The 22,227-nt window shown below is 39.5% G+C and overlaps 1 protein-coding gene across 5 annotated transcripts in view; it reads left to right on the top strand.

The window, feature by feature from the left end:
- CRACD (capping protein inhibiting regulator of actin dynamics) overlaps positions 1-22,168 on the top strand; it is a 69,160-nt gene extending 46,992 nt beyond the window's left edge. For 3 of the 5 annotated variants that reach the window (XM_059844785.1, XM_059844788.1, XM_059844784.1), the window contains exons 3-9: positions 5,166-5,330; positions 7,822-7,890; positions 9,195-9,377; positions 10,770-14,151; positions 15,150-15,340; positions 16,378-16,543; positions 19,388-22,168. In XM_059844785.1, the coding sequence (XP_059700768.1) occupies positions 5,166-5,330; positions 7,822-7,890; positions 9,195-9,377; positions 10,770-14,151; positions 15,150-15,340; positions 16,378-16,543; positions 19,388-19,548 (4,317 nt within the window). In that variant the 3' untranslated portion in view covers positions 19,549-22,168. The remainder of the gene's footprint in view (positions 1-5,165; positions 5,331-7,821; positions 7,891-9,194; positions 9,378-10,769; positions 14,152-15,149; positions 15,341-16,377; positions 16,544-19,387) is intronic. The other 2 variants (XM_059844787.1, XM_059844786.1) reach the window with 2 other exon arrangements.
- Positions 22,169-22,227: the final 59 nt, after the last annotated feature.

The following is a 22,227-nucleotide window of genomic DNA, read 5'->3' as shown; positions in this document are numbered from 1 at the left end:
CTGATGTGACAAATGCCACAGATGCTGTATCTTCAAGCCTCTCCAGAAAATCTTCTCTTTACACATGAGCATGTGTAAGTGATCCATTGCCACTGCACACCAAAATCCTCATTCGTGTCTGGATTTGTTGCACATGCACATCTCTAGAAGTCTGTTTACAGTTTGCTCCTTCACTGTCCTTCTATTTTGGACTCTCCCAAAAAGTTTCTACAACTGTAATGCCCCTAACCACATGCTGCTCCAGCAATGGAGAGTGAAATAATTTCCTCCCTGCATCGTTTATCCAAAACGTCTGTGCTAATTCTTGTTATTTTCCTAATTTTCTGTAGGTTTCCATGTTAATTTTATACCTGGATTATTTTCTAAAGCTATACCAATATAACTTTTCACATGAAGTTTATTTTCTCCTTGATTAAAAAAAAGCTTATGTGGGGTATTTAATTTGTCTAGATATGCTGCAGGTGTTCCAGTTTGGATTAAGCAGTGGACTCGCTTCTATACTTCACCATTAATTAAGTGAACTCTCTTCTGAGCCTAGAAAAGAAATTATAAGAGAGAATATAATAGAAATGCCTGAAATCATGAGTGGAATTGATAAAATGAATAGAGAACAATTATTCTGTCTTTCACAGCATGAGAGCACATGAGCAACAGTTGAAACCAGTAACACTTCCAAACCAAAATAACTATTTCTTTAAGCAGAGTTGGACTGTACAAAAATTCCTCAAATGCCACAAATCATTGGAGCATTTACAAGTATGGGGTCGGTATAGGCTCACCCTGTTCTCATGTATTCCCAAGGCATTTGATTTTTGGGTTATTCTGAGAGACTGTACAGGACCAAGTGGAATTTCGACAGCGTGCCTCTTTTTAGGACAAATGTTAATTAAGTCATTATTTTCCATTCACATATAATTAGAAAACATGATTTCAATTAAGTTTCATTATATTTAGGCATTGCAAGCAGATATGAAGAATAGATGTTTGAGTTGAAGGGGAAATATGACCAGCATTTCTTGTAAGCCTTGTTTGAATGGAATCAGCTGAAATAGTACACTCTGTTTTAATGATTTTTAACTGAAGAGAGTAAGCAGCTCTGCAGATCCAGTTCTGGATTCAGTCCAGGCGTGAAGCCCTAAGAATGGTGTGGTTTCAGGGGCCTGAATCCAGCAGACATGCAAGTAGGCATGTACACAGAAGAAGAGACAAATGGCAGTGAGAGAGGAGATGTACAGCCTGATCTGGGCTCTTTGCCAATTAATATGGAAAACTTGTTCTGTGGCATTTCCTATGCAAATGCAAAGAGTGCTTTGAAAGTCTGGGCTTTTTTTTATCAGCTGCAGGTGCCAGACAACGAAGAACAATTTTACTTAGGAGCTTTATTCCTTAAGTTATTAATGGGAAGCTGGTGTCTGTTAAGTAGTATCACATTTTAGCAAATTATTTTGCATTAAATAGAAGTGGGCCTGTGTCATGGTCCAGTTACCAAGAAAGATTTTAAAAATTGGATGAGTACAAACTTATAATTTTTTCCTAAATTCCTGGTATTGATTTGCCTGTATTAGATGTGCAGACCTGCCCTTTACCTCACTATCACACTGACAGCCACCCAGGTTGTGTGTGAATAGAAAAACTGTCTATCTTAAAGAAACCTCATGAATCTTCCAGGAGAGAAAAAAAAAAAAAGTGGATGAGGTAAACTTGGCTTGGATATTGTCCTAAAGCTCCCCTGCAGTGTGTGGTAGCTGAGCTGGTTTGGAGCTGAGAGGGTTTGTGAGTGCTGTGGAAATGTTTGTCCCCTGGCTGCAAAGTGAAGGACCAGGAATGCCCACTGGAATTAATAAGGCTGGAAGTGGGAGGTGCAGGCACAGAAAGTTCATCTGTTTATTTCTGCTTCTGGGTGACAGATTTCAGAGCAAGATGGTGGTTTCTGGCTGCTAAATTACAAGTCTTCTTGAACAAACCAAGTGAGACCAAGGTCCTTTGACTGAGCCCAGTATGCATCTGTGGAGATTTTCAAAAGGCTGTTTAGTCACAACTGTGCAATGGCAGAAGAACAAAATGCAATGCCTGCAACTTCTAATGACTGGCATTGCAAATAATCCTCCTTAGGCAACAATCATCCACAAACTGTCAGCACAGGGAATTCTTAACTACAGAGGATTTATAGTTATGTGTTCAGAAATATATGTCTAACTGAAACGTTCAAGAAATGTAAAGCAGATGCTCCTTTTCAGGGATTATGGCCTCTTCTCAAAGCTCTTCCATCTTAAACTGGTGTATCTCCATCTCTGGGTGAGACTATTTGAGTGTTCTCCCAAGTAAAATTTGTGGGGTTTTATTTTCTTTCACGGATGAAGCATTTTTAGAATTTTTATGATCAACCAGGTAGAAAATGCGTCAGTGTGGAATTTTTCTGAGAGGGTAATTGCATTGCATTACATTATAAGCACATTCTAAAAAAGATCAAGAAGCAGGTTTAGCATTACTCTCTAAAAAGAATAAATTTGCTCAGTAGTTGCAATGAGCTATTTGAGATTTTGACATTCGCTCATTTGGTATTTAGTGTCAGCTTTAGAGATTAGAATGCACCAAAAGAAACTGGCCAGTGGAGAGCTGCTAGTGGAGCTTTTATGTTTTTTAAGACAAATCAAGATTAAAAAGGCCAATAAATAAATAATACAGAGAAGCACCTTCTGTTCTGGAAGGGTGAGGGTTACTAAAGTTTATTCCTCAATCTTCAAACTAATTTATGCCAGTCTGAGCAAACACACTTTTAAAGCTTTGAAACAATTAAAAAAAACCCCAAAACCAAAACACAGTCACGACTGTGTACAGTCCATTAATATTGAGGATAGTAAATTTCTTGGAAGTATCAGGAAAATAACATTTAAAACTTTTATATACAGAAAAACACACTGCTACTGCAGAGCCCTCAGGCACCCTTGATGGCAATTAAAAAGCCCATTCTTTTTCAAGCATGGACCTTTCTCCACAACAGCTCCATCACCAAACTCCCACCAAGCACTGCGCACACACTCGCATTAAGAACTTGTCAGAAGATCAAAAGGGTAACACACCATCCCTTCATCCAAAACACACTGCAAGCAATATGTTAATGTGTGCATGTTCCCACCATGAACAGATGCACAGATCCTTAGTTTCCTAGATGTTTGCTCAGCAATACTGATAGTTCCAGTTTTCTGCCCAGGAGAGTTATTTGTCTAGGAATGTGACTTTAGGAAGAAGAAAAGAGCAATCTCAACTTAGAAAACACATTACCAAATTAAGATTTTTTTTTCTGAAATAATTTTATTCTGATTCCAATATTTAGAAGGCCTGCAGGAGTAGAGCAGAATTAAGGGCCTCACATGATCTCATACAGATCATTTTGCCCTTTCCAGCTCCCATGTACACAATGGAAGCATGTGAGATTTCAAGTCAGAGAGCTGCACCGCTAACACAAAAGCCTGCAAGGACTTGGTGAAACCCTTGCCTTTAGATTATGCCAATAATCCAGGTGGGAATAAAAGTTTGCCATTCAGAACTGCCCACTATGCCAAAATGCTTTAGGATTCAAATTTCACTACTTTCTGCCAAAATTCAAATGGACATAAATTACTGACTCAGTGAGGAGACTGAGAAAAGCTATTCTAGTTTAATAACCTGATTATGAAGAGTTTCTGCATGTAATTTTTTTTAAATGGCTCAATACAGAGAACTGTCAATGTTTTTTGGATAATATGGATTAACTTGATATAAGACTCTAGCCCACTGGGAACTATGGCAAGAAAGACTCATCTGACCTGAATTCCTTTAGAAGATATCTTTCCTTAACAACTCCTCAAGTGTGCACCGTGCTACTGATTCTATGCTATAAGGAAAAAAAAAAAATCCTTGTTTTACCTACTATCTACTCCAATCTTCCACAGCTCTCAGCAGCAAACTTCTCTTAGGGTTCTGTGTAAGTACCTGACATTTCCATTTAACAGAAGCTGCACAGTTGAATTACTTGTTCATAGTATCACAAGACAAAAATGGAAGATCCCCTTTGGAGAATTTCCTGTCCTTGAAAAACAGCAAAGCAGGAAAATAACTCCATGGTCCCTTCCTTCCTAATTGAGACTGACTCCCTGAAATATTTATTCAATATGTATTCATAAATGTTCTTTGTTCCATTTGCTCTTTCTAGAGAATTTATTCTCTCTTTTGCAAGAAGTTCACATTCAAAGTCTGTATGGTACATGTCTTTGCAGTACCCAGGGCTGCAATTTCTTTAACTCACCCTGCTAGAAGACACTTAGTACACACTTCTTATTTTATTAATCTTATGCTTGATGTAATTCAAGAGTACTTCCTTATAACCCTTGACAGAAGATTGCCTCATCATGGAAGATAAATGGTGGGAAAGCTTTTTTATCCATCCATCCATCCATCCATCCATCTCTTGCATGTCCCCTGCCTAAACTTCTTCGTGCAACAGCAGTGAATGGCAGCGCTCATGAGCATGAGCAGACATGAGTTTGTATATTCTTCCTATGAGATCAGGCATTTAAAAGACCTGGGTTTCCCCTCCTTTGAGAATTTGCCTCTCTAAGGCAGGGTTGTGCCAAATTTAACATTTGAAACTCATGTTTAAACATTACAATAAGGATACCTTTTAGAAATATAAATGCATGAGATGCAGGGTTTGAGGGCTAGAAAAGAAAAAGTTTGCCTTTTGGGGTAGTTTAATTTCTCAGTGTACACTTTTCTTATAAGCTGAAGCTTCACAACAATAAGGCTTCATAATTAGCTTTTATAAACAAAGTTTAACCTAGAACATAGATTTAAAAAAAAAGGTTGAGAGTTTAAAAACTCATAGTAAATTTTCAAAATGTTGCCAACATTGTCAAGAACTTGAACTGATCATCCAAAATCAGAAATCATGCAGTAAATTCTTCACTTTAGTCACCTTGTGGGGAGAAAGAAGAAAGAGTGCCTGCCCACCATGTTGCAACAATGCGAGCCTCAGGATGTTTTTGGGTTTTTTTGTCCAGAGTCAGAAGTTGCCCAGAATATGTCTGTGCAGCTTTCAGGCAGAGAAGGGGCACTTGCTGGACTTGACTTGTTTTGCTTGTAATATAAATACCTGTTTGGTTTGTTTTATTTTTCTTGTTTTTCAGCAACAGTTGGCCAAAAATATAAAATTTCGGCAGCCTCCACAAATGACAATTTCTGCAAGGACGATGGGGGAAGCAAATGCCAGTACAGAAGATGATGCATTGCTCAGCAGCCCCATGGAGACTGAGAGCCAGCAGGACACGGTGATCTCAGACTGCAGTAATAAAGTAAGCACTTCACATTGACGTGTCCGTGGCACTGGAGCAGCGCTAAAGCAGCGAAGTTCACCGAGGTGTAGCAGATGTTTCCAGTGAGGCGTAGCAGATGTTTCCAGCCAGGCATAGCAGAGCTCAGTGGGCTGTTTTACATGGGAGGGATCTCTCAGCTGGTGCTTCTTGGCCTGGTGGGAAGCGTGCTCCTGGCATCCTGAGCCAGGTCACACAGAATTACTGGTTTGAGTGTTTGCTCTGGGCTTCCAGCAGTGCAGACATTACTTCCAGTGTTGCTAGAATACAGGAATTTTTTCTAATACAGAAAACATTTTAAAATATGGACTTCCCAGCAAGGATAGTTGCTCACAGCATCAAATACCAAAAAGGACAATTATTTCAAAATGAGAGGTGAGTGAAGCCTAAGCCTGTAAAATCCTAGGTCTTAGAGTAAGTACACATATTTCTCAAGGATGGGAGCCAAAGGTTAAGAAGGGGGAGAAGCATTCTGAATGCTTCCTAAAATAAAACTTCCAATATAATTAAAATAATTGTTCAAATTATTCATGGAGATTTTGATGCTGTGGGCCTTTAGGTGTCCAGGAGGGTCTTTTTCACATGGTGAGTGAGGAGAGGTCTCTGGAAAGCCTCTAAGGCAAGACTGGCTGAGTGTGTTGCTGTAATGGCAGAAGGGAGTACAGTGGCAACCTTCCATGCCAGGAGGCTGGCTTTGTGCCTGGGAACCCTTGGGGAAGGATCCAGCACCCAGAACGTACCCATGGCCTTTAGGATCCTGGGGCACCAGGGCATGAGCCTGCACTCATGTTCACCCTCACTAGTGCTGGCTCTGTGAAAGGCTGAGGCAGTGAGAGTCCTGTGCAATCCATGCCTGTGTTCAGCCAAACACACTGAAGGGGCATTTATGGCTGAGCTGGCCCAAATTCTTCATCAGTCTTTAAGGGACAGCATAGCTCCTCTGTGACCACTTTCTTTCATGGTTGTGGCTCAATCTGCCAGGGAGTCGGGCATTTGGGTAGGACCTGCACACTCACACCTCTCCCGTGGAGATCTGGAAAGATAAAAATTAAACCAAATTAAAGTATATTATTTTTGCCTAACAAGTATTCCTTCTGGTGTGATCAGGTAAGGTGAATCAAGAGCATCCCCTGGGTCTCAGAGTGTTTAGTGGGACTGTGGACAGGCTTTGGCAATGCACTGTCTCTGCCCTGCTGCTAGAAGAGTCTATGTTTGAGCAGATTCTCTGCAGACTGCCTTCTTCCTGGATCCTGCAGGAGACCCTAGTGTCACCTGCTGACTTCCTGCTCAAAGGATACAATAATTCAAGCACTAAAAACCCGCTAGAGTATATTTTGTGTAACACAGAGGGAGAAATTCAGTTCTTAGCAGCTACTCTTTAAAATACTATGTTTTGAAAACAAAATTAACACCCCTTCCCACAATTCTTTTTCCAAATACCGAAGGAGCATCTATCTCTACTCAGAGGCAGTTGTAGACATAAACAAACCAATTATCCATAGATAGTGTCAGCCAGAGCATTCAGTACTTTCCTTTTGTTTCTGCACACTACTAATTACCTGTGTTATCAGAGAATTCTCGTGCATGACAGCTTCCCTGGTTTCTACTCTTGCCTCATCTGCTGGCCTCGTAACTCCTTGGCATGTGTATCTACTTAGGTCTTGGGGGATGTGGTGGCTTCTGTAAAAAATTGATGACCAGGACCACATAGATCTGCTCTACTTTGTGCAGGTTTCCTCTGGTGCTCTGTGACTTCTGATATTCCCAACTGAGCAACGTGGACTGGTGGCAAGAGTTCTGGGTTCAATTTAACCTGTAGTTATGAAGCTGAGCTTTTAGCCTTGATATTAGCAATCATATGGTTGGGATCATGGGATCCCAACACACATTAGGTTGTGAAGTAATACTGTGATAGAATGATTAAAACCAGTATTTCTGGGTGTGATGAATGCTGCTTCAAGCCCTGTGCCTTGAGAATTCCTCACCATGATGGCTTGGAGAGGGACAGTAGCTAAAGAGTCCTAGTTCTCCAGGCTTCCATGGCTCTGGGGGACTCTTGGCTCTCTAAAAAGAGTCATCAAGAGCATGGAGTTGAAACTCCTTGCAGCACAGGTAATGCCTGAACAGGCTAGTATCTTTTTTCCTTATACGTAAGTCGGGAGAAAATAAAATCATTAAGACCTGATCAAAATCCTACAAGGCTGTGCTCTTTCTTTTGTTTTGGAAACTGATTATCTTGTTAAGGAAGCCTGAGTGTTTTGCCTTTTGTAGTGCTGTATAGACAGCAGTGATTCAAGGAGCAGTGAAGACAAGCTCAGAGCATTACTTATCCAAGAATTACTTATCCATCAGACCTAAAGAGATAGGAAAGAGGGAAAAATCCTATCCTAACATACACGACTTCACAAGTCCTTTGAATCATAATTAATTGATCTTTTCCATTTTAATACTTGTTTGTGGTAATCTTTTCTAGTCCACTGACACTCCAGATTTCTTGAGAAAAATGAATTTTCTTGGAACAGGATATGAAATGGAAGAAAAGGTAAAAAAACTTTCATACTTGGTTTGCACTGAGTTGCATTCTAATTTTAGGTATTAGAAGCCTGACAGTTTCTGTTTTCATACCTTGTTTGACTGATCATCCAATATTTTGTGAATGCTGTGCAGTTTTGGAGCTAGCAGTAACTAAGAGTGAGAAATCTTAAGAGCTGATTGCAGGAAACAGCAGAACCCAGTCTCTGCCAGTCTTGCAGCATTCCTCTATTTGATGTATTAATCACAGAGTCATAATTTTCATAAGTACTTTTAATACTTTGTTATGCCTGCATGTAATTCAATAAGCATATGCAAAATGTTCCCTCAGCTTTTAAGTAATTGGTTCCCTGATTAGCATATGTTTAACCTCAGAAGATTACAGAGCTGTCTTGAAAACAATGTATGTGATTTCTTTCCTTACAGAAGATGTTTTCCCCCCTTTTTTTTTCTCTGTCTTCTTTTTCCATTTGTGTTATGCCAAATTTCTGCAAGTCTTGGGGTGATAGCTTAATGACTTATGGAAGAGACAGATGACAGGCTCATTCTTACATGCCTAGACATACAGTTCCACTATTTATTCACAAAAAGAGTCTCACTGAATCCCTTTGCTTGTATTTGCACTTTCTGAACCCAAGTTTTTTGAAGGGCACAAAAATAAAGCCCCCTCCAAAGCCAGTGTTGTCTTACTTTAGTATTTTGCTGTTTGGAGCTGTCTTGGACAATTCCACATGACTCTGGAGGGAAGGTTTTCCACAGGCACTGTGCCAGTCAGAGATCCAATGCTGCAGTCATCTCCCATGCAGAGAGTACAACTCTGTAGCTGTTCTGTTATGAAGCTTAGATAAGTCAATCTGATTTGCTTCTGCCTAAAGTGTATAATCTAAATTATTTAAAGATGTAGATCTTTTTTCTCAGTAAGCAAACTTTAAAATGTCCCAGTGTTTGATGTTGCTTAAAACCCTGCCTGTGCCTTTCCCATTCCCAACAAGTTCAGAGTAAACTGTGAATAAACTTCAGGAGAATGGTCTAAGTAATTTTTATGTGAAAACTATAAAAATTTGTAGTACTGAAAATGGGAAACTAGAACTGCAAATTTCATGTCCAAAGTTTGTAATTTGTATAAGGGAAAGCCAAGGTTTCTAATTTTTTTCTGCTAATAATGCCTTTGAATTCAAACCTGCAAAGATGTGTGTATGTGTGTGTGTGTGTGTGTGTGTGTTTGTGTGTGTGTGTAATTTATTTATTTATTTATTTATTTATTTATTTGACAAACAGCTTAATAATGGTTTCTTGTGTTTGTGATACAAACAGGTCACTCCAATGAAGTCAGCTCGGCCAAAAAGACAGTTTTCCTGTTCTGGCACAATCGAAACAATCAATTTGGATTCAGTTCCACAGGCTCTTGCTCGTCTAGACAACAGTGCAGCTAAGCACAAACTGTCAGTGAAGCCAAAAAAGCAGAGGATGTCAAGACAGCACAAGAGATTGACAAAGGTATTAAATGACTGGCCAAACAGTCAGTGGAGAGAGTTTGCTTTTGAAACTGGGTACAAAATAACCATAAATGAGTGTACCAGGATCTATAGGCAGAGGACTTAGCATCCGGTTTACACTGTTAATTACCTGGTACCTTAGCTGGAGAGAAAATGAAAAGAAGTTTTCAAATTGCCTGTTGATACAACTACTACTTAATCCTGAAATTCTTCCACTAGGATTTTACATTAGGAGAGTTTTCTGATTCTAGTTTTTCTAGTAAAAACTTGAGGTCATAGAGGCCTGAAGATATGTGCTGCTGTTAATGCTGTTAATGCTGCTCTGATATAGGCATTCAGATGGCGCAAAATTTGGTTGGGAAAAAACATCAGATTCTCTAAATTAGGCATGGATTCTGACAGGGGTAATATCTTATAAGAAGGAATAAGACTTAAGAAATGTAGCTCTTACAACAGCTATAGACAGAAATATAAAGTTGTAGCTTGGTACACTTACTGCACATCTCTTTTGATTTTTATCCTGACATCTTATTCGTTCTTGTAAATGGGACAAGAGTATTCAACTGCACAGGGCTCAGGAGAGGCTGCTTCCCTTTCTTCTGCATCACTCTACTTGCATTTATCACTTCTGTAATGAAGAAATTAAATTTAAACCTCTTGTTTATACAGTGGTTAACTGTAGCCAAAGGATGGCTCAAAAAATGATAGCTGGACAGGACACTAGCTGAGCTGTTTTCCTAAAGGGAAGCACTCTTCAGGTACAGAACAGAGCAGTATTCCTGGGCTGTGCTATCTATATATGTTCCCACGGTTCCTACAATAGCGCTGGAGTCTCAGCACAGCTAATGAGGAAGATATCCTGGCTCAGGATTTGTGAAAAGAAAGCAAATTGTGTTTCCCTGAGGAGTGTTCTTTCCTGGCTAGCATTGCAGTGCTTTTCTCTGCAGGCAACAGCTCTGTCTCTGCAAGTATCAAATTTGAAATTAAAGAACTGGCAAAACAATGCCCCTAAGCAGGCATTAATTATTTCAGGCTTAAAGGATGGAGTTCTAAGTAGCAGAAGAAGAATGGGCATATGAAACTCATGCTCTGTTCCTTGGGCTTCTGCAAATTTGAAATGGCAGGTCTCAATGTACACCAAATGGAGATTCAATATTTGGTGTTATACTGCTATCACTCTTGGGGTGTTTTCTTTCTTTTAAAGGCTATCATCTGAATAGGGGAGAAACATGGGATCTGTGATGATGTAACCCATGACTTGGGGTGGGGTATGTTGGCTCATCTAAATTACTGCTTAAATTGGTTTTTTTGCATTTGCAACTCTTGGTTCACTGTGAAGGATAACAAGCCAACAGGCAATGTTCAGTAACTACAAATTTGTCTCCAATTTTAGGGATCACAAAGTTTAACAATAACAGAATTTGAGCCAGAGGACCTAGAAACTCAGCTGTATGAGGACATATACCCAGGTTATAATGGACGCTTCACAGCAGACAAGCTAATCCAGGACAGAGATGAGCAGAAGCAGCTTCAGCTGGCAGAGGAAAAAAGAATTGAAGATCACTGGGGTATCCTTGAAGCTGAAAGGATAAGACAGATTGTAGAAATGGAAGAACAAAGAGAAATGGAAGAAAAAAGATGCCAAGAACTTGAGGAGATGAGAAAAGAACAGGAAAAAGAACGCTGTGAAGAAGACAGGAGGCAACACCTTCTTGATGAAGAGACATTGAAAATAGAAGAGCAAACATGCCATAAAGATGAAAGAAGACTGATGAAGGCTGAAAAAAAGCAAGAGCTGGAGGAGCAGATGCAGAAGGAGTTGGAGGAACAGCAAAGACAAAACCTTGAGAAGAAGAGGCACTGGGAAGCAGAGGAACAACAGAGACGAGAGTTGGAGGAGCAGAAGCTCAAGGAACAGCAGGAACAGAGACAAGAGCTGGAGGTGCAGAAGCTCAAGGAACAGGAGGAACAACAGAGACAAGAGTTGGACGAGCAGAAGCTCAAGGAACCGGAGGAACAGAGACAAGAACTGGAGGTGCAGAAGCTCAAGGAACAGGAGGAACAACAGAGACGAGAGTTGGAGGAGCAGAAGCTCAAGGAACGGCAGGAACAACAGAGACAAGAGCTGGAGGAGCAGAAGCTCAAGGAACAGGAGGAACAACAGAGACAAGAGTTGGAGGAGCAGAAGCTCAAGGAACAGGAGGAACAGAGACAAGAGCTGGAAGTACAAAAGCTCAAGGAACAAGAAGAGCATCAGAGACGAGAGCTGGATGGGCAGCGACACCAGCAAAGGGAGGAACAGCAGAGACTAAAGCAGGAGGAAGAGAAGAACCAGGAACAGAGGGAGCAACAGAGACGAGAGCTAGAGGAGCGGAAGCACCTGGAACAGGAAGAGCAGAGACGTCAGGAATTGGAGGGGGAGAAGCATCAGGAATGGGAAGAGCAGAAGCACAAGGATCTGGAGGAGAAAGAGAGACAAGAGTTGGAGGAGCAAAAGAGGCTAGAACCGAAAGAATTAAAGCAACATAGGACTGAAAAAGACAGTCAAAAGGAAGAAGAAAGAAACTGGCTGGAGGAACAAACAGAGCTCAAGAAAGAAAATAAGGAAGAAATACAGCAACAAGAACTAGAAGAGAAAGAGTTTGAAGAAGTTGAAATAAAACTAAAGCGGGAGAAAGAGCCTGAGAGCCTCAAACAAGAAAAGAAACAGGAGGAACAACGACAGCATTTGAAGGAGAAAGAAAAGACAGAGAAGGAACAATCCCAGCAAGTGACAGATAAGAAAAAGAAACGGGAAGAGCAGAGGAAACACAAACTCACAAAACAAATGCACATGGAAAGTTCAGACTGTGTACTACAAGATGAACTGAAGCAGCAAAAGGAACAAAATGGACATGAGCAGAAGGTAGACACAGAAGGACAAAATCTTCAGCCAAAACAAGAAAAATCCTTGGAACAGCCACAGGAAAAAGATCAGTTGTGTTCTGCTGGAGGGGCTGCTAGGCATCCAGCAGAGGAGAAGTTCCAAGAAGGATCAAGTTTCCAAAAAGTCAAACAGCCAGAAAAGGGGACTAAAACAGCAGAAGAAATACTAGCCCAGAAACTGAAAAAAGAAGTTGAGGCTCAGGAGCAAAAACGCATAGGGGAAGAGCTTCGGTGGCAAGAGGTAGATGAAAGACAAATGTCATCCAGACCCTTCACATTTCAAGTGTCTTCTGGAGACAAACAGATCATATTTCAGAAAGTAAATCTGAGTCCTGTCATGCCCATCAAAGGAGCAGGACTCTCTTCTCCATCTGTCAAAGACTGCCGGGTGCACACTACCAGTAAGGGCTCTCATTCCCTCCCATCATCTGTGTGTGTACCCCACACAGCTATTTTGGTTACTGGAGCACAGCTGTGTGGCACAGCAGTGAACTTGAACCAGATTAAGGACACGGCTTGCAAATCATTACTTGGCTTAACAGAAGAGAGGAAAAATGTGGATATTCCCTCTCCGGAGAAGTCCGAGAGAAAAAAACAGGATCCCAAACCCAGCAGCAGTAAAATGAAACACGCACAAGAGGCATTGAACAACCAGGCTGTATTGGCTGAGTGGGCCTCTATCCGCTCCAGAATCCTAAAGAATGCAGAAAACAACAAATATAATGAGAGAGACCGAGTAACTGCCTGCAGGCACAGTGATGACTGGACACCCCGAGGACGCGGTGCTCCCCACGGCAACTTGAGGAAAACCCTCTCTGCCAATGCAAAGTTCTCCATAACACCAGCATGGCAGAAATTTTCAGACATTTCAAAAACCAGTTCAGACGCTGAGAATGTAAATGTGACAAAAGGCAATGAAACAGTAGCTGTGGGGAGAACCACTGGCTCATCTGCTGATTCAAAGGAGGATGTGGTTTCCACTGTTAAGGATAACTTAACTGAAAAGCCTAAAGAGAAAATGGAAACCCACAGGGAAGTGACAGACAACACTGAAGGCTGTAAATTTGCAAAAGATCTTCCATCATTCCTTGTTCCAAGTTTTCCACATTCTATGGGGAAGGAATTACCCCAGCCAGAACTTCCCAATGCTCTGGAAAATCAGCAGAGTAACAGCACAAAAAAAGCAGATAAACCACCACCAAATGGAGAAGAAAATGTTTCTCCTTTTGGGATAAAGTTAAGAAGGACAAACTACTCTTTACGTTTTCATTATGATCAACAGGCAGAGCAAAAGAAAAAGAAAAGATACAGTGCAGGAGACAGTTTTGATGGTGTGCCTGACCCAATTACCTCAACAGAAGGTGAGAAAGAATCCTCTGTTTTCACGCCACAAGAAAGTACCTCTCCTGGCACTGGGAGAGCAAACATCCCTGGTAATTTAAAAGAGTCTTCAGTTACTGTGGTGGAGTTTTCAGCACCTGTGGGCACACCAGTAGTCCCACCAGCCACGGGCCAGAGTGTTCTACCTGCTCATGAGAAACCAGCATGCAAGTCACTGGTCCCACAGAAACCTGCTTTAGCTCCAAAGCCCACCAGCCAGACTCCACCATCATCTCCTCTCTCCAAAATGAACAGATCAAACCTATCTGAAATGCTGGGGCAAAGGGTGGCTAAAGCTGAATCAGACGGTGGCTGGAGAAAAGAAGACAAAGCAAATGCAGCCCAACCCGTACCATCCAATGACTACAAAAATGAAGAGGAAGAAGTCAAAGAAAAGAAGTCATTTTTCCCATCTCTGAGTATTCCATGGAGAGAAAAAAATGACAAAAAGCCTGAGCCATTGAAGAAAGGTATGTGTTTCTCAAAGCAAATTTAGCTATTATCTACATTTCCAAATGAGATACTGGAGGTCCAGAGGAAGACATTTGGTCTTAAGTTATAATTTTTACCTGGCATATTACTTGTGGAGGACTGTCACTGTGCTTAGGGTTGTCTGAATGAGTGTGAATTCCCATGCCCACAATTTAATTCAGAAGCCCATAAATTCATTGTGACCAGTGCAAAATACATAAGAAAATTAATTTCTAGGAGGTAACAGTAGTGTGTGTGTGCTTTTCCTTGGCAGAGATGTTACCTCTGCCTCTAGTGAGTCAGGTGATGGACTCTGTGGTCCATGGATAATGGTGTCATCAGAACAGATGGTGTAATTTTTAAAATCTACGTTCTGTTGCTTCTCTTTTTAAAGAAATGCTATCTAGCTTAAAAAAATATTAAGATGTAGGTCCCCTTATAGTGAGCAAATTCTTTATTTAAGCAATACAGCTGGTCACAGCAGTCTGTGTTTCAGAGGCAGTCTTCAGTGATGGAAACAATTAGAGTAGCCATAATGTCTCCTCAGAAGAGAATTGAAAGCCCCCGTGTCCTGAAATGGTATTTTGTACAAGAGGGAAAATTACCCTTTCAGAGTAAGGACACTCAAAAAACCAAGGCAGGAATTCAGCATTTCATTGGGAATCCCAATTTTTTTTCATTCCTGAATTTTTCAAGCATCAGGACACTTCTAAAACAGTATCTCAGTGGAACTGCTGACTTTTTATTTCTTTTTCACACACACACACACACACACAAAAAAAAGATAAATTTGGACAGCTGGGTGAGTGCGTCTAATTCGGTCTTATTCCTGAGGCATAAAATCTGTTCCAGGATTTGTTGTGCAGTCGGCAAAGGTCTGTGACTGACATGGCATTCAATGGGCTTAGCTCCAGAATTTTCACAAGGTAGTTGTAGGGGTTTTCACAAGACAAGAGATGTGCATTACTCAATCAATTCTTGTCATGTTTTCTTTCAGAAAAGCCTGTTCTTCAGAGCAGGCACTCTGTAGATGGCTCTAAATTGTTGGAAAAAGTGGAGACTTCACAACCACTTTGGATTACATTAGCACTGCAAAAGCAAAAGGGATTTCGTGAGCAGCAAGCTACGAGGGAAGAGAGAAGACAAGCCAGAGAGGCAAAGCAAGCAGAGAAACTGGCTAAAGAAAATGTAAGCAATCTTCAGAAACCTGCCCATTAGAAATGCTGACACCATAATTATTACTGTTAGCTAACTTTGTTATGTGGGAGTATTTTTTTTTATGTTTGGTAAGACTTCATAAAAGCTAAAATGACTGCGAGTAAGAAGTATTCTAAAAGTCTGGAGTTATCTCTTGCAAAACTGAGACCTCTGGGAGAAAATACAGTGCAATAGTTTGGCAATTTAATGTAAACTCTGAGGATATCAGGTGGTAGTTAATGACAGTCATAAGCAAAACTACTGTGCAGGGGATGGAACAGGAAAATTGTGTGCAATGTGGCTCTTTCAGAGCTTACGTGAGATGTTAACCTTTAATGCTTAGGGAATAACAGCTGGAAAATGCAATTATAGGTGAATATTAGTAAGTCTGAATTTATTTTTATTGCAGCATGTACTATTTGGGTAAAATGCAGATGAACAAAAGTGAACAATCGTGATACATCCACAGACCTAAAGCAGGCACTGAATTCAATCACTTCTTTCCTGTTCTCCAAATACCTTTTTACTCTCCATGGCTTTCTGTTAGTAAGGGGAGCATTTCTGCTTGCAGTACCAAAGTGACACTGCACAAAACAGTGATGTTCTATATATGTATCAAAGATGGCAAAAAGGCAGAGTGTGTGGATAACTAAATACATTTTGCCGCTTGTTTTGAGAACCAAGTTTCTGATGGATACATGCATAACCTGAGACATAGACAACTGATGGAAGAAAACAGCAGTGGGTGTGAAGATGCTGACAGATGTACACTATGTTTCAGTGCTGTATTTAGCAGGGAGGGCTGGCTCAAACTCTTCAGTGCTTTGACTGAAATGACAACATGACAAATTAAACTGTGTGGTGGGTTTTTTAGAGTCTTTAATAACTGTTGGTTTTAGAAGTATCAGTGTTGTGAATCTTTGCCGGAAAGGACAGGTGATGAATGAAAGCATCAAGTGTGTCATCTCTAACTTGTAGCCATTACATGACAGACTTTCACACTTAGCAGTTTTCCTTCTCTGTTCTAGGCTGCAGTAAGTAATCAGTCAGATAACAAAAGTAGCAGCAGCAAAACAAGCACACTGCAGAAATCTACAACTCAAGAAGGAGAGAAGAAAATTGAGACTGCTGTGTCAAGACTAGAAAGAAGGGAGCATCTAAAAAAGTCAAACACCCTTCCAACTTCTGTGACAGGTACAGTTGAGAGATTCAGATTCACTCTAGGAATAAGGCACTTCAGAAATGGTATTGCATGTTTTTGAGAAAGTGATATACTACTCATATACTACTGCTGGAATTTCAAATGCATTCTACAGAATAATACAACTTATTCCCATCTCATGTGCTGACCATTATGATGGAAATACATAATTTTAACAGACTTTTACCAGTCTTTACCAGGTTATTAAGGCTGCACTGCTGCATTTCCTTAGAATAGCCCCAGTTCAAGTTAACTAAATTAGGCTGTCTCCCCAAGCCATATCCAGCAGTATTTTTGGAACATGACTAATGCACATTAGAGGGATCTGATTTACTGTAAATTGCAACTGCAGTACTGTTTTGCCTTTGGGTTGGGGGATAGCACAGACAGGGAATGATATTTAACTTGTACAAAGAGTATTTGTGCAGGAAATGAAGCATGTTGTGTTCTCACACCTCCCAGTTTGTCAAGGAGAAATATTCACCCCCCCCAATATTGGAAATAAGTATTCTCGTTGGAAAAATGCAAAAAATAATTCAGTTGAAGGTAGTCTGTTACTTTTAATCTAGGACTTCTCCCTCCCAGTCAAATATTTGGCATGGTAGGCTGGAACCAGAACCTACTGCTTTATCTGTCACTTCTGTTAAGCTGAAACTATCCCATTTTTAAAAGGCAGGCAAATTAAAATAAATACTTCTCCAAAGGGCATAATATTTGGGGCGGCATGAGGTGACTGTTGAATTACAGACTTATATATTTCTTATATTTCTCTAGTTGACAGTACTCTTAGGGAAAAGGTCTTGGAGTGGATAGGTGTCAAAGAAACCTTTCTAAAAGTTGTGCAAGTAAAAAGCATTTTTGAAAGTAAATACATGTATCAGCTGTATTTGGTACATGTTCAGTACCACTTTACACCAAGAACAGTGAAATGCAGCTATTGAAAGCAATGAGGTGACTTGATTTGTTAAAGGCTAAACCAGTGCTACTCCTGCATTGCAGACTGTCTCAAACTGAAAACCCCCTACACTTACTTATATGCAGTTGATTCAGCAGCTGGATCTTCACACTGCAGCTGCACACCAGAGCAGATGTCCCTGAGAACTTCACTTGGAACACCCTGGGTTGGCCGAATGACCTTTAAAGGTCCTTTCCAACCCAAAGCATTCTGAGATCTTGCATAAATTGCCCAAAATGTTCATGCTTTGCAGCATGAACTCTTTGTCAAACTCAAAGGGGATCTATTGCAGCTCTACCCCCAAAGACTCAGCATGGTCTTATGCTGTACATGGTCAGTTCTAGCAGAAATCAAACTCCATCACAATAGAAGATGCCAAATTAGATCAAAGGCCCAAACCCCAATTATCCAAGGTCATTCTGTCTGCACTTCCGTGACAGTTCAGAAGGAAATTGAGGAAGAATTACCAATCTTGAAATACCTAAAGTGAAAGGACAGAACTCTATTGGCCCTTAAGAAATAGTGACTGGATTTCCCTGTGATTACTCACTATATCTGGAGCCAGGCAGCCTTTAGCAACTACACGTATATACAAGTATTTGTGGGTAGTAAGACCCATTTGGGCTTCCCACAGTTAGAAGAGCATTTAAGAGAGAAGACCAGCCTAAGATATGCTTAAAATGAAAGTCTGCTGAGTCCTCCTCTAAGGACATTAAAAAACACCCAACTTGAAGGTGGTGTGTTTCAAAATTGCAGTTGTGTCATGTACAACAGGAACTGATAAGAGTGTGGGACCTTTAAAACAGCCTAAGTTACCACAGTATTTAAAATAATTACCTTTTCAAAGTGTCCATCAACAGAAATTGCTGCTGCTACTGTTCATTTACTTGCAGATAAAATACATAGGATTAAAGATGCATTAAAAAGAAGGACAGAACTTTTTTTGGTATCCATGCAATTTTAAAGTTTCTACACAATTTTAAAGCTTTTATACATATTTAAAACCTCAAAATGAAATGCAACTAAAAGTAATGAGGAATCTGAACAGTTAACAAAAAAAAAAAAAAAAAAAAAAAAATTGGCTCCTAAAAAAGAAAATGTGTACAGGGAGGTGGGGAGGTTAAGTGAGGAGTTATTTTGTAACTAAGATTTTTAGAGTTACTCCACATGTTTGAGACAGGACTCATTTCTATTCAGGTTGCCTTCGAGAGCATTCACTGTCTCAGAATTTATTTTCCCATTTGACCTCTACAATACCTCCATGGTTCTGCTCTGTGAAGTTGCTTCTTAGAAATCATTTGTTTATTAAACATATTTTCTTATGGAGACAGCTGTTTGTCTTATACTACTTGGAAGAAAATGTGGCAAAGAGCCAGTGGGGAAAGCATGTTTCTTTTTCAGGACAGTCTCTTGGGCAGGGTTAATTGAGGCAGGAAGCTATAGGATCACCTTCTTCTCTGAAGAGGGAATCTAAATACTGCTGAATACATTTGGTTTACATGCATGCACCAGCTGCATTACCAAAGAGAAGAAGATCTCTAGCTTTATTTCCCATTGTTTGCTATGGTGCAGATGTAATTAAAATGATTTATTTAAAGAGGAAGACTAGCAAATTGGAAATATTTCCTTTGGATATCACAAGGACTGAAAATTTTGTCCCTGCTTTTGTGAGCTAGATTACTTGGAGTCACCTCTGAAAAAGGAAATCTTCCTAACTTGATTATTTTGCTAATACAGTAAGATTTAACTGAAAATGTTAGAAATAAATATCTAGTGCTAGAATATCCTCACATAAAAGTGAAATCTCTAGAATCCTGCAACAAAGCACAGAATTCAACTAATGTTGTTTGGTTTTTTTTCCTCTCCCTATCCTATAAAATAGTGGAAATATCAGATTCTGTTCCAACAACCCCAGTGACAAAGGAGGTGGCCAAGAGATTCTCTACACCTGATGCTAACCCAGTGTCAACAGAACCAGCCTGGCTTGCGTTAGCCAAGAGGAAAGCAAAAGCCTGGAGTGACTGTCCACAGATCATAAAGTAAACTGTAAAGTTTCATCTCTGTTGCTGACTATTAATTGCTTTCTTTTATTTATTCTGCTTTTTACATGACAAAACTGAAAAATGCATGTATTGGAAGGACTAAAAACTGATTACCATTTTGCTCTAGCTCACTGTAAAGTCTACTCAAGTCATATATTGATTGCTTTCACAAATAGCTAAAGAAAGTCATGGCAAAAATCTAACTGCCAGACTCTCTCAAAAACTTAGAGAGGGCTCAGACACTGGATGTAAATTATAGCAGGTATCATAATAAGGGCCAGAATAGAATAAGAGTTCAGACGCTTCTTAAATTCTGTTGCTATTCAGTTCTGGAATTTTAGATCTCTGTGTCTGAGATCTCAGAAATTTTTTCAGAACTTCATTGTTGAAATTAAGGAAAGATGCATGTTTCCTTCTCTTAAGTCATAATTTATTTAAACATGTTAAACTGTATGAACTCTCAGTTCTGCCTGCTATTTTAAAGCTTTTTCCCTAAGGAAGAGCTTCAGGATACATTATTCCACATGCAAATGCTAAGTGATGGTACCAGCCAAACGCTGAGGCAATTTCTTTAATCATAGGATTAATACACTACATCTATATGCCCTCACTTCTAAGAAGAAAACAATCCTACTTAAAAAGCCACAATTTTTAAACAAATGTCATTAAGCTCTCAGAAAGAAGTCAGGGATTCACTGTTTCTTCTAGTCATTTGGGTGCATCACTGTTTGTGTTTGGCCATATTTATGCTGCATAAAGACAGTGATTGTGCATTACAATTTAAATCAATTGACTGGAATTAAACTGTTCCTGTGCGAATGCAAATTCCTGTAGAATATGTCTCAGGAAGTTCCCACAGGAGTAGGACTGGCAGAACTGAAGTTAACTGAGAACTGAGAGGTAAGTCAGTGAGAGTTTTTAGGAGTTTTAACTCTGCATTCTTCCTGATTTTACTCCACATGCAACTTCAGGCAGTTCAGATAACTTCCTCTACTTTGACCAATATAGCCAGAACACTTCAAAAATAAGTTTACTTACCCCATCTCAGGTATCTGGTGTGGCAGTTGAACACTTTATTACTTCACATAACTAAAACAGAAATGTCCATCCCCTCCCTCTTACAAAAAAAGGATAAAGTCCATAGATGGAATAAAAACGTCACTATCCTCAACATCCCACAGAAATCTCCAGGCCTGAATTTTAAAATGTCACCCTATTAAATAAATCAACTGAGTTTGTTTTACAAGGAAGACTTTAAAAAAATTTGAAAGTCTCCTTCTTACAACCATAAGGCTCAAAGGAAACTTTAAGCCTACAACATCATAAAGGGAGACATTTTCATAAAAAGAAGTTACATCATTATAGAATGATACAACATATGCTTCATGGAAGTGTTTTAGACAAACTGCTGTAAGCAGCATGAGAAACAGCATTTTAAACTACACAGGAAACAGAATGAAACCTGTTGTACACTCTGTTCCTAGAATCAAAAAGGAATTTCAGCAAAAATCATTGGCAAGTACAGCCTTTCCCACCCAACAGAAAACAGGCTTAGTATCATGGTTACAGTAGCACAAACATAATGGATGTGTTAGATCGAGTGCATGTGCAGCACCAGTTTTGCTCAGTTTCATATTTAAAACCAAAATCTCTAAAGTAACCCTTACCAGGAACATAAGTAATATGTTTTAAGCAGAAATGAGACAATGCTGCTCTCAAATGATTGGGAAAAACACCCAACTTAATGCCTTCAATGTCCGAAGAAAGAATTGGCCCTCTAATTCCTTTTGCTCTGCTAGCACCTGGAATTAGTGCATCCTAAAGTTAAATTTATATTTTTTTCCATGTTTTTATGCCTGCAGTATGGATATGTAATAACTAAACTGCCTGAAATCCATCTTTACAATTATTTATTGGGAGGGGGAGCCAGGTAGAAATACAGAGATGGTGAAGTAAATCAGGATTAAAGATACTGATATTCTGAAAAGCATAGCAAAATCAGGTGCTATTGTGCATGACATAAGGATGCAATTTTCCAATACAATCCATTTATAGCACATAGAATAGAGCTTTCATTAAGGATGGTCCTAAGCTAAAGCTTCAAAGCAGAGTTTTTTTCCAACCATAAAGGTATCTAGTGTAACAATGGAAACTGTATTATGTACAGTACTTGATGGAAACATTTCTAAAGCGTACATGTGCAACAGTAACATTTCATGTTAAATTAACAAAGATTTGCACTAAATACCAATGAAGTGAAGTTTTACTTTGCTTTAGCTTTGTTGCAGCCGTTTCTGATAAAGTATTGGAAATCTGTAAAAATAAACCCAAAACACTACTACCCAGTTTAAAACAGCAAAAATGTTTTAAGAGCCGAATAAACCACTATGTAGTATATTGTCTCAATTTTTTGTAACTTATACAAACACAAAATACCATTTCTTTTGACAAGGTTATATATGATTAACCTCTATGTTCATATAGTAATGTATAAAAACTACAAGATGTATAATTGTGGGGTATTTGTTGTGTACTTTTTTAATTTTTCAAATGTTTTAAAGTGCAATTGTTTATTATACTGTCATTTTAAATCTTATTAAACTATAACCTGGTCAAACTTATCTAATCATTGATACATGTCCTCTGTGTCTCATTTTGCTAATCATGTAGTTCAGGTCTG

This window comes from Haemorhous mexicanus, chromosome 4 (assembly GCF_027477595.1).
Source record: "Haemorhous mexicanus isolate bHaeMex1 chromosome 4, bHaeMex1.pri, whole genome shotgun sequence".
Taxonomy (NCBI): Eukaryota; Metazoa; Chordata; class Aves; order Passeriformes; family Fringillidae; genus Haemorhous; species Haemorhous mexicanus.
This window is presented reverse-complemented; position numbering and strand designations above follow the sequence as displayed.